Genomic DNA, 14449 nt, shown 5'->3' with positions numbered 1-14449 from the left:
AGAATAAAACATTTCACCCTGTGAAAGCTAAGTGGCAAACGCTGGATGTTTACTCTCTGCCCCGCCAAGCTGTTGGCTGCAGAAACCTTGAAAATACATCTTGTTGGCAAATCCTGGGAAGATGAAGGACAGAACGTTCTCCCAGCTGAGGAGCCACTAACCAGCTAATGGCCAAAAATTAAGAAATTAAAACTGGCTGCTGTCTTTTGGGAATGCCTGGAATCAGAGTCAGAGCATATAGGACTAGATCTAAATAACAATGCTGCTTCGCACTCAGGTAGCACCTTCCATGGAAAGATCTCAAAGCACTTCACAAAAGTAAAGGTTGTCTAAGGCACCTAGAGGTGAACTGATTTGTTCGGGGTCACACAGTGAGTCAGTAGCAAAGTTGGACTTGCCCCTACTTTAACTAATAGGCAAGGCTGCCTCTCTGGAATCTGGCATGTGGAAATACCAGCTGTTTTGGAAATTAGAGTCTTTCATCACATTTGGTCCTTTTTGCTGGGATTTGAAACTCTTGATGTGGTCTGAGATGGGTGCAGACACATGCAACTTCAGTGAATTGATATCTGCACATCCCCACCAAGTGATTCTGATGATTTTCATAAAATAGAGTAGACGGGGGACCGATAGAGACTGTGAAAGCAAAGAGATGAGAACAGACAAATACAGGTGGCAAAAAGGGGAGAAGAAAGAATATAAGAGGGAAAATTACAGCAGGGAGATGAAAGTTTGATTAGAGGGAGCTAGGGTACAGTTACACCTAGCTAAAACAATACTTGTAAAAGAAATAGAGCCTTGTGTGAACAGTGAACCTTTTCACATGGATACCAGGAAGAGGGAAATCTCTGTTCAGAGACTGAACTTCCATTGCAACAGAGCAAATTGCAATAAAAGTGCTGAGTCAATAAGTGAAGATGTTTCCTGTGTAGCGAGGCACAAGCGTATTTCCCAAATCAAGAGAGAAGTCTTTAAAATGAATCAATGACCCGTTAAAAGAAACGCCGGTTACAGGATTTTGCTGTAAGGAGTTTATTCCTTTAACAGGTTTTTACCAGAGAGATGCTATGCCCTTCTATTTCGTTGCCTGGTGACTGAATGCCAGGGGAAGCCTGGACAGAGACGAAAGATGTGAGACTTCTGGCTGGTCCAGAGCATCCCAGTAAGAAAGACAGTGATCAGCAGAACATCAGAGTTCACCTCTTGGCTGCAAGGTGCACACGCTGGCAGCAGCTGGAGCAGTCTGATTTAACTCTTTTCTGGCAGGACTCAGCCTAGGCTTGATTGTATCAGATACTCAGATTTATTTACTAGCAGTGCGAGCAGCCTCTGGCTAATGCTCTGCAGCTTGTTCTGTGTTACGATCCATCTGCACGCTGCTGAAATGATTAACTCTGATCCCCAGCCTCAGCTAGGCCTATCATCCCCACAGTCATTTGCATGTGTTCTGTCTCCACCTCCAGCCCTTCATCTTCTGCACTGTGAGCCCTGGAGGCCATGAAGTCGTCACCTGTGTTTGTACAACACTGAGTACAACAGGGCCCTCATCCTGATTGGGGCCTTTGGGCACACTCATAATATAGTAACAACGAACAGAAGAGGGACCTGCTTTCTGGGTTGGGCTGGATCTTCCTCTGGTTTGAGGATACACTGCTGTGTGGGTAGTTCCTGAATTGCTCGTGGGTAGTTTGGGACACTGATATTTGCATCATAAGGATAATCCCCATTGGGGACCTGCTGTCTTAGCCCATCTCCACAGTAAAGACAAGCCATCGCATTGACAGCAACCCAGCTTCTGTTCCTTCGGGAGAGGAAGCACCAAGCTGCTCCCTAAATTAAATCATCTTTTCAGCAGGACACCGCATGTGAAAACTGAGCTCTTAGTCTGGCTCTCCAACTAGGTTTCCTGCTGCTATGAAATCTAACCCGGGATCAAGATGAGAGTAACCAGAAATAATGTCCTCCAAACTCTGCCAATGGCGCAGCTGGGCGTTCCAGGCCTGGGAGCCTTCAGCTCTGGCAGTTCTTTGAAGACATGCACATTGTGACACTGCTGTGGCTCCACTGATATTCTGTCTCTGGGATGTTAAAATGAGGAGCCCGTCGGTGGGGGGAGAGAATTTACCAGAATTTTGTCATCACACGAAGAGCATCTTTGGCTAATGTTTCAGGCTGTCATTTTCAACAGGGCCTGAGCTAGTCCAGCTGCTGTGGATTTTCAGTGGGAATTGGGCACCTGTCTGCCTAAAGCCCCTTTGAGAAGCCTGATCTTAAAAGATTGATCCCAGATCCTGCTTTGCTGTGTGTGGGTTGCAAATGGAACTGGCACACCCCATCTATGCCAGCCGTTCCCATTCCAGAGATGAGGCACAATACTACTGTACCTATCCAACTTCAGCCTCTGTTAGAATCTACACAGCAGCATCCTAGGAATCCAGCCCCAATCTCCGAGTGCAGTAATAGCTACAACCAGGAGCCCTATCCCTTGCTGCAGGATCTGAGTAATGTCCCCAACTGCCATTTCCAGATGCCGAGTGTTTGACCTTTTGTCTACTGCGTTCAGCCAGCTCCGACCAGTTGATTATACAGTAAATGTAGATGAAAGGCTTGCGCCCTGAGGGCCTCGGAGAGAACTTCAGAGACTTGCCTTGGAAAGGTCAACCAGTGTGTTGGCCTGGTCACTCAGCTTCCTCTGCTCCATCTTCACACTGCGCAGCCTGTGGAAGAAGAAAATGCTGATACAGCCATGTCCCTTTTCCGTGTGCTGGTCCCTCCATCAGCATTAACTGCTTTGGGAACCCAGCTGGGATTAGCCACACACAGCAAACAGGTAACAAGAGACAAGCAAATTTATAACGGCATCTGGCAAGGAAATGGAAAATGGCTCAGATTTTCTTCTCTATGAACTGAGCTGGAACATGGAGGTCTGGACCATGCTGATCATTCTCCCTCCCACCCCACTGTTCTTCTGGTCGCCATTTGGAGTGGATTCCACTTACTGGTGAATGGCTTGAAGGAACTTTCTCTGATGCTTCCTGACTTTGGCATGATCAATCTTCTTTAGCAGCTTTGTGTGTTTGTAGATAAGCCATGTTTCCCGAAGGACGTTGGCTGCAGCATTCTTGATCTGCAAGACAAAAGCGGAGACCAAGCTGCAGGTTAGTTCCCCCACCTGGCTCAGGGAGCATATGGGATGCAGTATCTTGTATGTTAGGTCTGGGGCAATGGTTTGGATTGGTCTGTACTGGTATTTTCTGAACAGAAATAACACCCTTTACAAGGGGATGATCTGGATTACTCCAAGCTGGAATTTAGAGGGACTCAGAGCCTGAATCGCACGGATTCCTTTGGATGATGCTCTGACTGACGTATTTAGGCAGGGCTCTTTATGACCTTGATCCTTCAGGTCCTTCTGGGTTGCACAGCAGGATGCAACAGGCTGTTGTGCTCCAGCTTATCTGCTGCCTGACGTGTCCATCATTGTGGTATCTGAGCACTGAGTGGAGAGCTCTGGATGTACGAGGAGGCCTACACACATAGGGGTGAGCACTAGGCAGAGCCCTCTGCCCAGGTCTCAGGCCCTCTGAGTGCCTGTGTCCTGAGGAGTTGGTCCTACAACCTGCTGAGCACCCTCCCCTCCCATTAAAGTCAGTCAGAACTGAGGGCACTCGGCACCTTACAGGACTGCTCAGCACTTGGCAGGATCGAGCCCTTGCTTGTGAGAGTGACGGGTAAGAAAGAGGGTGGGTGGCAGGTCTGAGGTGACATGGGATGAGTGGGCTCCTCCTTATGCTGACGAGGTGCTTTGCTGAGCACTTCGCAGGCGAGGCAGGAGTGGGCTGGGGACCATGCAGCAGCGTTCTTGTTTGGGTTCCCCCACACTCCCCAGCCTGCTCCTCACTTTTTACGTTGCGCCTAAATGTGCAACAATCTACCCTGTGCTGTGGCCGGACCACGTTCTTCATGGAACCAGTTCCAGGCTGTCCACACACCACTGAGAGTCCCTGGCAGCTAAGTTCCCTCTAAGCTGCGCGAACGTGCAACAGGCTATCAAGAGGCACCCAGGCGTGAGAGGCGCCTCTCCTCTGGACCCAGCAAGAGAGGGCTTGGGGAGTCCTCTCTCTCCACCGTAGCCCCGGGTCAGTCTGCACCCAAACCCCTCATCCCCGGCCCCTCCCCAGAGCCTGGAGCCCTCACCCGGCCACACCCCAATCATCTGCCTGAGCCCTGAGCCCCCTGCAACACTCTGAACCCCTCGGCCCCACCCCGCCACACATCACTTCCATTTTGGTGTGCATAACAAAATTCATTCCGCACATGGTTGTAAAAAATTAGAGGGAACGCTGCCTGGCAGATATTTATCCCTGTCCCCGAGAGGGCATGGATTCTGTGTCGGCTGCCGGTGTGAACACGCCTCACGTGCAGAGCGGAATCCACCCCCAGTGCCAGCTACCCGTTCCCCACGGCATCCACACCAGCGTCACCGCTGTTTCACACACAGGGAGGTTTGGTAACACGGGAAATGGGGACAGCACCACAGCCATTTCCTGTACTTATCCCCAAGGATCAAAGCCAGAGCTTTTCCCCTTTGCAGCTCCCTCTCCCTGCTATAAAGTCACATATTCCTGCGGATGGCTCCTATATGCTGGCATGGAAACGGCTGATATCACTCAGTGCCCCACCGATTTGAGACAGACCAACAGGATACAGATGGCTAGGGACAAAGTTTTCATTTAAACACAGACATCTTGAGTAATTAGTGAGAAGAGCAGGGGGAAGCATTCCTGGGTTGCAGGCAAGACAAACGGATTTTTAATTAACTGTTACCTTTTGGGTTTTTGCATGTTTTACTGTGTCGGGAGTTTAAGCACAGATAACCACTGCTCAGACATTTCCAAAAGCATTACGGATTGCTATGGTTCTGGGGCAGGAGAACAAAGAGAGGTTGTGAGTACCAGGGGCAATTTTTATACGCAACCTTGTGTGAGTAACCAACAGCCCGGGAGACTCAGGTCCTCTGTCTACAGAACTGGCAGTGCAAGTGAAAGGTTCCTCCAGTCTCCTGGGCCCGTGTCTCCACCGCTTGGAGGGACTGACTGCGGGACGGCAGTCTCCATGGCTCGCTCCATCTTTGGCCTCTCTGCGGAGACTGCCAACCAGCCAATCGTTTGCTTTTGTTATGGACAGACCCCGGCAGCAGCTGTCAGATGTTAGTGACTCTCGGTCACGTGCTTCCCACGTTTACTTGTCGCAGGTCGCACCTGAACACAGGCCTGTTCTATCAGCACCAGTGCTGGCGAGACAATGAACCAGGCCTCTCCTCTTGCGGCCACCCCCAAGCACTATGCTTTCCGTACAGGGGTTTATAATGAAATTTCCCATGAGGCTGGTGGTTGTGCCCAGAGAAATCAAATCCAAGTATTTCTTAAATCAGGACTCCACATGCTCTCGTCTTGGCTAGGCAGGGCTGTCAGGAGTGGGAAAAAACAAGATCCTCCGCCTGCAAACACAAACACCGACATCACTGAATTTATTAACCCCCCTTCCTGGTGGCTCAGTCAGAGTCTGTGCATGAACCTGGCTTTAAGCGTTTGCTGTTAAACTGCAGCTTTGGTGCTTTCTTTGAAATGAATTGGCCACAGACCACTTGGCACAAAGCCAGCAGATCAACGGCCACAGGAGGAAGAACAGGTTTTAACCACTGTTTGCTTTTTGTATTGCTTATGTCACCATGAATGCCACTGTGGCTGTGGTCTCCTTGCAAGGCAGGCACTCTGCATTCTCTGCACTACACCCCTTTCCTGGCCTCCTGGGCAGCTTGCTCTTTGCAAGACATTCCTCCCCTACCAGATACTCAAGCTCCAACTAGGCACCCTGCAGAAACAAATATCTCTTTGCAATGACACTGGGGCTGGGCCATGTGGCCCAACAGGAGTGATGGAAAGGAGGAGAGTGCAGATTTCCTAAGGAAGGAGTGAGGCACCAGAATCTCGCCAAAGCCCCTGGATGTTCTAGGGAGTACGACAATTTTATCCCTAAACCTCTCGGGGGCTCCTGGTTTTCCACCAGATTTTCCACTTGGATTTTCTCTGTAGCTGCCTTTGATTTCTGTAGGACCTAGAGCTTATTTAACAAATAAAACATACACAAGGGTTGGGGAATGGGGTGGAGAGTGAGTAACACGGGGCACTGCTCTAGTGATGAGAATGGAGAGACCGGAAAGAAAGCTGTAATGAGGGTGCATGGACAATTAGGCTTCCTCAGTTTTCCTTCCAAACGTCACTCTGGACGTTTTGTTGCTTTATAACAATCCTGGCTTTATCACCAAAAGGATCCACTGCAAAGTCCTTGGACAAATACATCCCACATCAACCTGCTGGCTTATTTTTTCACCATGTTTTAAAATCCCTTAAAAATGAGGACAGAGGAAGCTCTTTTGCTGTTCTGACTGCCCCAAGTCCCTGGCTAGGATGATCATCATTTCAGTTCTCTGCTGCTTAAGGGAGGTATCTGGTTTTGCTCCTAGATTTCTCCCCCTCTTCAGCAGGAGGGCACTGCATTGCACTCAAGCTTTGTGTAACGTTCTTTATCTTTGACAGTTTCAATGCCCTATCAGTGGTCTCTATCTCCTCTACGGCAAAGTCTCCACAGGATCCAGACATTTGAAAATTGAGTTTCCAAGTCATGATGCTGAGCCAGTCCAAAGTCACTGCCATCTCACTCATACAAAAAATTGCTGGCACCACTCGCATTTGAAATGACATTAAGTACAGTCACCACAGGGAATAAAGTCATTATACATTGCCAGATTTCTAGTGCATGCCTATGGCTAGGCTGCTCAGACTGGGTCCTCAGTGATTTTCCCCTCCTCTGAGGAACTCTCTCATTCATGCTGGTGAAATCCAGACTTAGGGCTGGTCTGTACTTACGGGGCTGTACCGGTGCAGCTGCGGCTCTGTAGAGCTTAGTGGAGACACTACCTACACCACCGAGAGCGCCTCTCCCCTCGGCGTAGGTCCTCCACCTCCCCGAGAGGCAGTAGCTGTGTGCATGGGAGTAGCCCTCCTGCCAACATAGCGCTGGCTGCACCGGGGGTGAGGCGGTGTAAGGGGGTGGATTTTCCATAGTTACACCAGCACAAGTTCGTAGTGTAACTCGGCTAAAGTCAGGGGAGTTGCACTAGTGCCACGCTGGTGTAAGTGGAAAGACTAGACTCAGTGTGCTTTGCAAGGATCATCCACTCTGACTCATTAAAAGTTAATGGGCCAAATTCAACCCTCATGTAAGCAATTTCCCTTCGCTTCAGCTGAGTTGCACCGACTTATACAAGTGTGAACCTGAATACTCACGGCGAGAGGCGTAAGTGTGCTGGCTCCATCCTCTCCTCGTGGAGCGGCTCCCTGGCTAGACTCCCCTACAGCTGTCAGAACCTACGGCTACCTGCTGCACTCCAGGCTGGCTTGCTCTAGGCATCATTCTAGCTCAACACGAGGGCTCATCTGGAGGCTCTTGAAGAAAATGGAAAATGGCTTTAAGAATGAACTCACCCGGACAGAGGGGCAAGGGGGGTGTGTGTCTGCGAGTGCTAGGCCACAATTAACGAGATTACTGTACCTCCTGTTTTACCTCTGGAAGGTTCCGTGTGGGGAGCATCCCAGACATCCCTGCACTGCCCTGAGTGGGAAAAGCTTCTGGCTCTGCAACTTTCCCTCCAGCCCCTTTTGGGATCAGAGACATGGGGCCAAATTCTGTGCTGATGTAAATGGATGAAATTCTACTGAAGTCAACAGAGCTGCCCCCATTTATCCCAGCAGAAAACTTAGTCCAACCTATGGTAAACCCCAGATTTGATGTTCTGTCAAATCCTAGACTAGATGACCTTCTGAGGTCCCTTCCAACCCTGATATTCTATGATTCTATGATCCCTCTGCTGGCCACCCTGCCTGACCAGCATGGCTTTAAATAACACGATGTCTTGTTCACTTAGAGCCAGTTCTTTAGGAGACTTTTCCACTGCTCCTACAGCAAAGGCAGAATAAGTCCTATCAAAGGATTTGAAACTTGCAGTAAACAAACAAAACTACATTTTATAATGAATGTATCAAGCTATCTATTTGTATGATGGATTCCTTTGTTTAGTACTTGACTCTGTGCCCCTCTCAGCCCTGTAGTGCTCAGTTACTGTAGGTATCCCTTCTGCCTTACTGTCTTGCTGAGCTTTTTAGATCATGAGATCTTTGGAGCAGGGCTAGTGTCTTCCTGGGTGTCTGTACAGTGCCGAGTACACAGTGGTACCATCCCAGCATAAAGAACGACTAGGAATTGGATGGGCAGCTGTCTGAAATACTGGCCCTGCTGCTGAAGTACAGAGAACCTTGGAGTGATCATTAGACCCTGCCCAGCTGGGATCCAAAGCATGTAAACAAGCACTGTGCTTCCAGTCAGCATAGGCCTGCTCTGGAGAGATGAGGAGGAAGATCCTCCTCTGAGATGGGAAAGGCTGCCTGTCTCCTCCTAGGACAGGGTTATTTCTAAATCAGCCTGTGGCACTTCCTCTGCTCAGGTGCTCAGTTGGGCATTCCCGATTTTCCTAAGTCCTTGTAAACTAGAGACTTTTGGAGCAGAAGATTGAGAGAGAGCTGGTGTTATTTGCTCATTACAGACTTGACAGCTCCTCTTCCAAGTCTGCACAGCATTCAGACCATGTACGGATTATACAATTTATTTTCTATTATGCGACAGCAGTTGCCGTGCCACTGTAATGTGAAGTAGGCTGTACTTTTTGTATCGACAGCAGAGGAATATGTCCCTGAACTTTCCTTTTGACCGCTGTATATTCGCCTTAAAAACAAAAACAAAAAAATACTCCACCCTCCACCAACACAATTTATAGTCAAAGCAAAACAGCTCAACTCTCATGAGTAATTCCCCCGTGAAATGGGGCTGCAGGGACAACTGGGCATGCATTGCTATGACTCCACAATAAAAATCCCTCTATGCTGAATGTAGGCTGCCGAGGATGAAAGCAAGAGCTCAGTTTCTAATGATGCTATCAATGTGCGGCAGCCTTACAGAGGCCAGTTGAGCACAGCAGGGCTTTGACACTGGTGGTGGTTCAGGATCTTCTTGGGAAAAATATTCGTGATCTTCATGCAGACAGAAGTGCTGGGAAAACTTGCCACAAAAGCTGTCCTTTAATAAACAGCTCCTGACTTGTTAATGTGCTCCACTGCTCCGTGATGGACACATCTCTCCTGCTCTACATGAGTGTTTTCCCCTTTGATTGCTGTCTTTGCAAGCAGACCTGCACCAGTGCACCCGTTCAGTGATCTTTTGAGCTCTGGCCCAGAGAGGAGACTTTGGTTTTTCATTTTATCTAGCCACTTCCATAAGGAAGTGAGGAAAATTACCTGGAGTGACCAAGGGGGGAAATGATTTAGAGAAGGGCGCTTTGGAGAGGAAAACATTCCTGCAGAAATGTGGGGAAACAGAAACACTGCAGCATTCCAGGACAGTTTTCTGTCAGGGCCCAAGGAAAGCTTATAGTGCAAATGGCCAGCGGCCCCCTTCAGCCAGCATTGTTGATGCTTGAGGAGTTTCTGGGTACATGCACGTTTTCTCCTCCCTGATCAACCTCCGGTCTCATTGACTCAGTGATGCCACAATCTAGTTTACAAGATGAGAACTGTCAGGCCAAGTCTCTCAGCAGGCCTAAAGCAGCATTGTTCCATTGAGATCAAAGTGGATTTACACCAGCTGGTTTAAGGCTTCTCCTTGCTGTTATGTTTGGGGATTTTTACCCCAACTAGCCGTGACAGATGCCCCACCGCCCGGAGCACCTTACCCGCTTCGTCAGCTGAGTGTCCATCATGAAGTTGTGCACATGTTTCTCGGCTTTGGTGAGCTCCAGTTTCCTGGCCACCACGGCCACCACCAGGGCAGTGCAGCCAGCCCCCTGCCATGGGAAAACCAAGGGAGGAGAGAAGAAGGCAAAGAGTTAATTGTGGAGCAGTGAGTGGCCCCCTCCTACTTCCAAAATGACCCTCTTGCCTTCCCGCAGAGGGACGCTTGGGATGAAACACTGCAGGGATGGTGCTTTGCATGGCCGCAGCCCCATCCACCCGAGGCTTTCCTAGCCATTTACATACATTAAACAAACTTCTCCCCCCACCTCCTTGTTCAGCAGGTCATATATTTAATTACTCCAGTGAGGAGATCCCATGGGGTCAGCCACCCGCAGTGCTGGACACGTGTCCTTGAGCGGCTGCTTGTGTAACTAATGGACCATGCTGCTGGTTGGTAGGGGGTCATCAGGAAACCTTCGCCCTGTCCTGACCCTCCCAGGAGGCTTCAAAGCTGCACTCAGTACTCCAGCTCAGCTGATGCAGTTGGCATAGTGCCACTGAGCTAAGGAGCTGGCCCCCCTGCCTTTAGGAGTAGAGCATCAGGACTAGGGTGCATTTCGGGCTCCTGGAGGAAGTCTTTTGTGGGGACGTGGGAAAGGGACATCAGGACTCCTGGGTTCTATTCCCAGCTCTGGAAAAGAGCATGGGCTAGTCATCAGACCCAGGGGAACTGGGCATCAGGACTCCTGGGTTCTGTTCCCAGTTCTGGGTGGGAGTGTATGTTCACAACTAAGCCAGGAGGACTAGGAGCCAGGACTCCTGGACTCCATTCACTGCTGTGGGAGGACTGTTAGTGCAGACAACCGGGACTCCTGAGTTTCTTACCCTGACTCACTGTGTGACCTTGGCAGCATATTCCTTCCCCTCAGTTTCCCCATCTGTGAAATGGGAAGAATGACACTTACTGGCCTGACTAAACCCTTTGTTATTTAACAAATAGCTTCCCTTGTGAGAGTCATGAAGGAAGCCCTGTGCGTGTCTCCTGTATTAGCCTGCAGGGCCACGCGGCTGGGAAGAAGATGGATCAAACACCCCAGGAGGTTTGCAGGCACACTCCCCCTCACTCTCTCTCAATCCCTGTTTTCTCTCATGGAGCTTCACAGAAAAAAAACCTGCCTATCCTTTTAGCACAGCTGAAGCTGGCACCTTCTCCTTGGCTCTTCCGAAGCGATTTCTTTAGAAAAGGCTGCTGGCACCCTGCACATTGGTCAGCTCCCCATTTTTACTACAGTGAGGCTCGGCAGAGAAATGAGATCATGTGAATCACTTTCTCTGTCTCGTCCTCCCTCCCCCCTTCTCTCTCCCCCTAAACGGTGACAGCTGGTAGCTCCTTTTTACCAGGCAATTACAGTAGGAACGGTGCCCGTTTGAGTCAGGATATGTTCTATTTGGCAAACGGAGAGCCCAGTTGGTAGCTATTATCTCCTGGATATATTTGGCTTTAAAAGCAAAAGGTGCCAACCTGAAAGCGTGTGTGTGTGTGTGTCTGTGTGTGTGTGTCCGCCTCCTCCATGCTGCGTGGCAGAGACTGTGACCTTGGGGAGTGACCTTTAATTAATTCAAGAGTCATTAACAAACACCCCAGTCTGAGCTGAATCCTGCAGCTCTCCTGTAAGGCTCCGTATGTACACTTTTTATTCCCTCCGTTCCCTTGGAGTGGAGGTTCTTCTGGTTCACCCAGTCTAGCTTGGGATTGGACATCTGCCCTTAGCTGTGAGGCTAACTTGGGACCAGTTCACTGCTGCAAGCGATTTTTGGTATTGCTCTTCTCTTCTGCCATGCCCATCATGGTGGTGACTGAGCTCTGCAGACCCACCCTGGATCTAACCACCAGGCTGATGTCTTTTACAGAGTGCACGTCCAAACATTGCAGATATGCCCAGCATCTGTGCCTAGGGCCTGCCTGCCTTCGCTCCTCCAGACAGGACTTTCCATCAGATCGGGGGCAGGGTGTTTCAGGCCATGCCTCAGATTCACAATAACTCCTGGTTTCTCTTTCAGAGCTTGGTGGGACATGTGCAGCGCCCCTGGGGAGCTTCCAGCCTCTGCCCCTCTGAAAATCAGACCACAGACTCGCTGGAACCACCGCTTCAACGCCCGCTGGGAGGACTCAGCCTTCACCTGGAAGTGATGGAGGCTCTGTCTGTTCTACATGGACCTGGCATGATTCATAAGCCCTGGGGTCACTGGGGAAACATTTCCTTCCTTCCCTGGCTTTTGTGCAGTTAATTATCACCCTCCACCCCAAAAGTGACTTCACTCAGGGATGCTGTGTGCATTAGCCTGGGATCTGCAGAGATGCCAGGGGTTGTATCGAGAAGCTGTGGTTAGAATAAGGAGCAGGGGGATAACAATATCCACGCTTCTTACATTTTCATTCTCTTCCCCTTTCATGTTCCAAACAGACAGCGAACTAAACCTCACAACCATGCTGAGAGCTGAGTGCTATCACCTCCATTTTACAGATGGGGAAACTGAGGGACAGAGCAAGGCAGGGACTCACCCAAGGTCATTCAGGGAGTCGCTGTTAGCCCGAGGATTAGAACTCCGGAGCTCCTGGCTCCGGCGTGTGTTCTTTCCACGAGAGGTAACACAATCTCGCTAATCCTCTAAGGCAGTGGTCTCCAAACTGGGGTGCGTGAGATGATCCCAGGGGGTGTGCAGTGGCAGGAGCACTGCCGCACAGCACTCCGCTGTTTTTGTTTCTTCGGCGGCAGCTCCGCATGTCCAAGGCTGGTGTTCCCCTCCAGTGGCCCACCTGCGGTAAGTCTTCCGGTCTTCTTCCATCAGTGGCGCGTCTGCGGCAGGTCTTCCACTCTTCACCCTGGGGGTGCGCGAGCCAAAAAGTTTGGAGACCACTGCTCTAAGGAAACAGCTCACAGATGGGGAAACTGGGGGTCTCTCCCCTGTTATTCCTGCGTACGTCTACACTGAGTTTTAAAACCTGGGGCAGCAAGTCTCAGAGCCTGGCTCTACAGACTCAGGCTCATGGAGCTCATGCTGGGCACTACGAAAAGCCGTGCAGGTGTTCGGGCCTTGGCTGGAGCTCAGGTTGTGAGGCCTGGGACAGTTCCTCAGAGTCTGTGCTCCAGCCTGAGCTGTAATGGCTGCACTGCTGTTTCCAGCACCCCAGCAGCCCGAGCTGGTAGAAGCAGGTTCTGAGGCACAGCTGGCGTTTTGTGATCCATGGGCTCTGCTGACAGGTGGTCCATGGATTGTAATGGCAGGGGCTGCACTGGAGGGCTCCTTGTGGTTCATGAACCCCTGGGGCTCAAAAAACAGCAGGCTTGACTGTGATAGGCAGCATAGATGGGTCCCCTGTGTATTTCACAGCATATTTAACCACGCTGGAGGGCGCTATACAATCCTCTGGGTCCCAGGAAAGCAGGGGCACTCAGGTCCCCGCTGTTCTGGGCCAAAGCATGCTAAGATCAAACTAGGCCATTGGGTGCCTGTGACAAACTCTCCTTTTTGAGATGATGGTGGAGGCAGCCAGCTTAACTCCATCATCAGGGCAGCTCTGAGCAGGCAGCTTCCCTGACGCCTGGCTCCCTGTATGCTTAGCCACACTCACAGCTAAGCCTGACCCTTGTTGCTTCTGTTCAGCTGGGGAGCGATGCGATTATCTCGTGTCCTCCCAGCTGCAGGAACTCACACGCCAGAAGATGCTGCTTGCTCTCCTCCACTGCGGCTGGCTGAGCAGAGGGGCTGATCTATCAGCTGTGGCAGGAAGCGCCATGGGTTGTGGCAGACGCTAACAGACTCGTTTTCTGGCTGTTTGCTGGGAAGTGTCACTCACACTCCTCCCGTTTGGCTGGCATTACCGTGGCAGCAGCCAGATCAAGTACTTTCCCAGGCTAGCGAGCGCTCCCCCGGGGAGCTTCATTCAAAGGGTCTGTGCGTGCGGCACAGCACAACAGCAGCAGGAGCTAACCATGGAGGCAGGACTAAAACCCAGACACTGAGGGGTAGTTTCTGGCATGTTGAAAATTACCCTTCTTGAGAGTCCTGCAAGCCTGGGATTCTAGGGGCTGGAGAAGGAGGGGGAACCAGTTGCTCTCACAGAACTTGGAAAATCTGTGAACTGGTAAGTCAGTGGAGCAAATTCATGCCTCAGTAGTTTGGCACAGACCCCTGGGACATGCTAGCCAGCGAGTGAGTCCCACAGCATTGCTCCAGCCTGATGCACTAGATCCCACTGTGCCTACCCTTAGTCCCACTCAGTAGCTAGGTGCAGCCCCTAGAGGAGAGGGTCTTGCAAGGGAGGCAGGCAAGTCCAGGCGGCACAGTGAAGAGGAGCAGAGGGATGATGCAAGAGGAACCCTTGGAATGACACAGAACTGGGCTTGGAAATACCTGATGCTGTGTGTGCTCGGAAATGTGTTAGGGGAGCAAGCTGAGGCCTGGTCTATCACTGAAATGTCGGTCGCCCTACCTCCGTGAGAAACCCACACCCCTGAGAGCAGCCGTTCAGCCAACCTGAGCACCGGTGGAGCTGCTGCGAGCTCGCCAGAAGGATTCTTCCATTGACTGAGATACGGCCT

At 50.7% G+C, this 14449-nt stretch overlaps 1 protein-coding gene across 1 annotated transcript in view; it reads right to left on the bottom strand.

Annotated features, from left to right (window-relative positions):
• Nucleotides 1-14449, bottom strand: part of KCNN3 (potassium calcium-activated channel subfamily N member 3) — an 81629-nt gene that overhangs the window by 9117 nt on the left and 58063 nt on the right. The window contains exons 5-7 of the mRNA XM_074938970.1: nucleotides 9845-9955; nucleotides 3000-3127; nucleotides 2648-2717 (exon numbers count right to left, since the gene is read on the bottom strand). Coding sequence (XP_074795071.1) covers nucleotides 2648-2717; nucleotides 3000-3127; nucleotides 9845-9955 — 309 coding nt within the window. The remainder of the gene's footprint in view (nucleotides 1-2647; nucleotides 2718-2999; nucleotides 3128-9844; nucleotides 9956-14449) is intronic.

This window comes from Natator depressus, chromosome 24 (genome assembly GCF_965152275.1).
Source record: "Natator depressus isolate rNatDep1 chromosome 24, rNatDep2.hap1, whole genome shotgun sequence".
NCBI lineage: Eukaryota > Metazoa > Chordata > Testudines > Cheloniidae > Natator > Natator depressus.
This window is presented reverse-complemented; position numbering and strand designations above follow the sequence as displayed.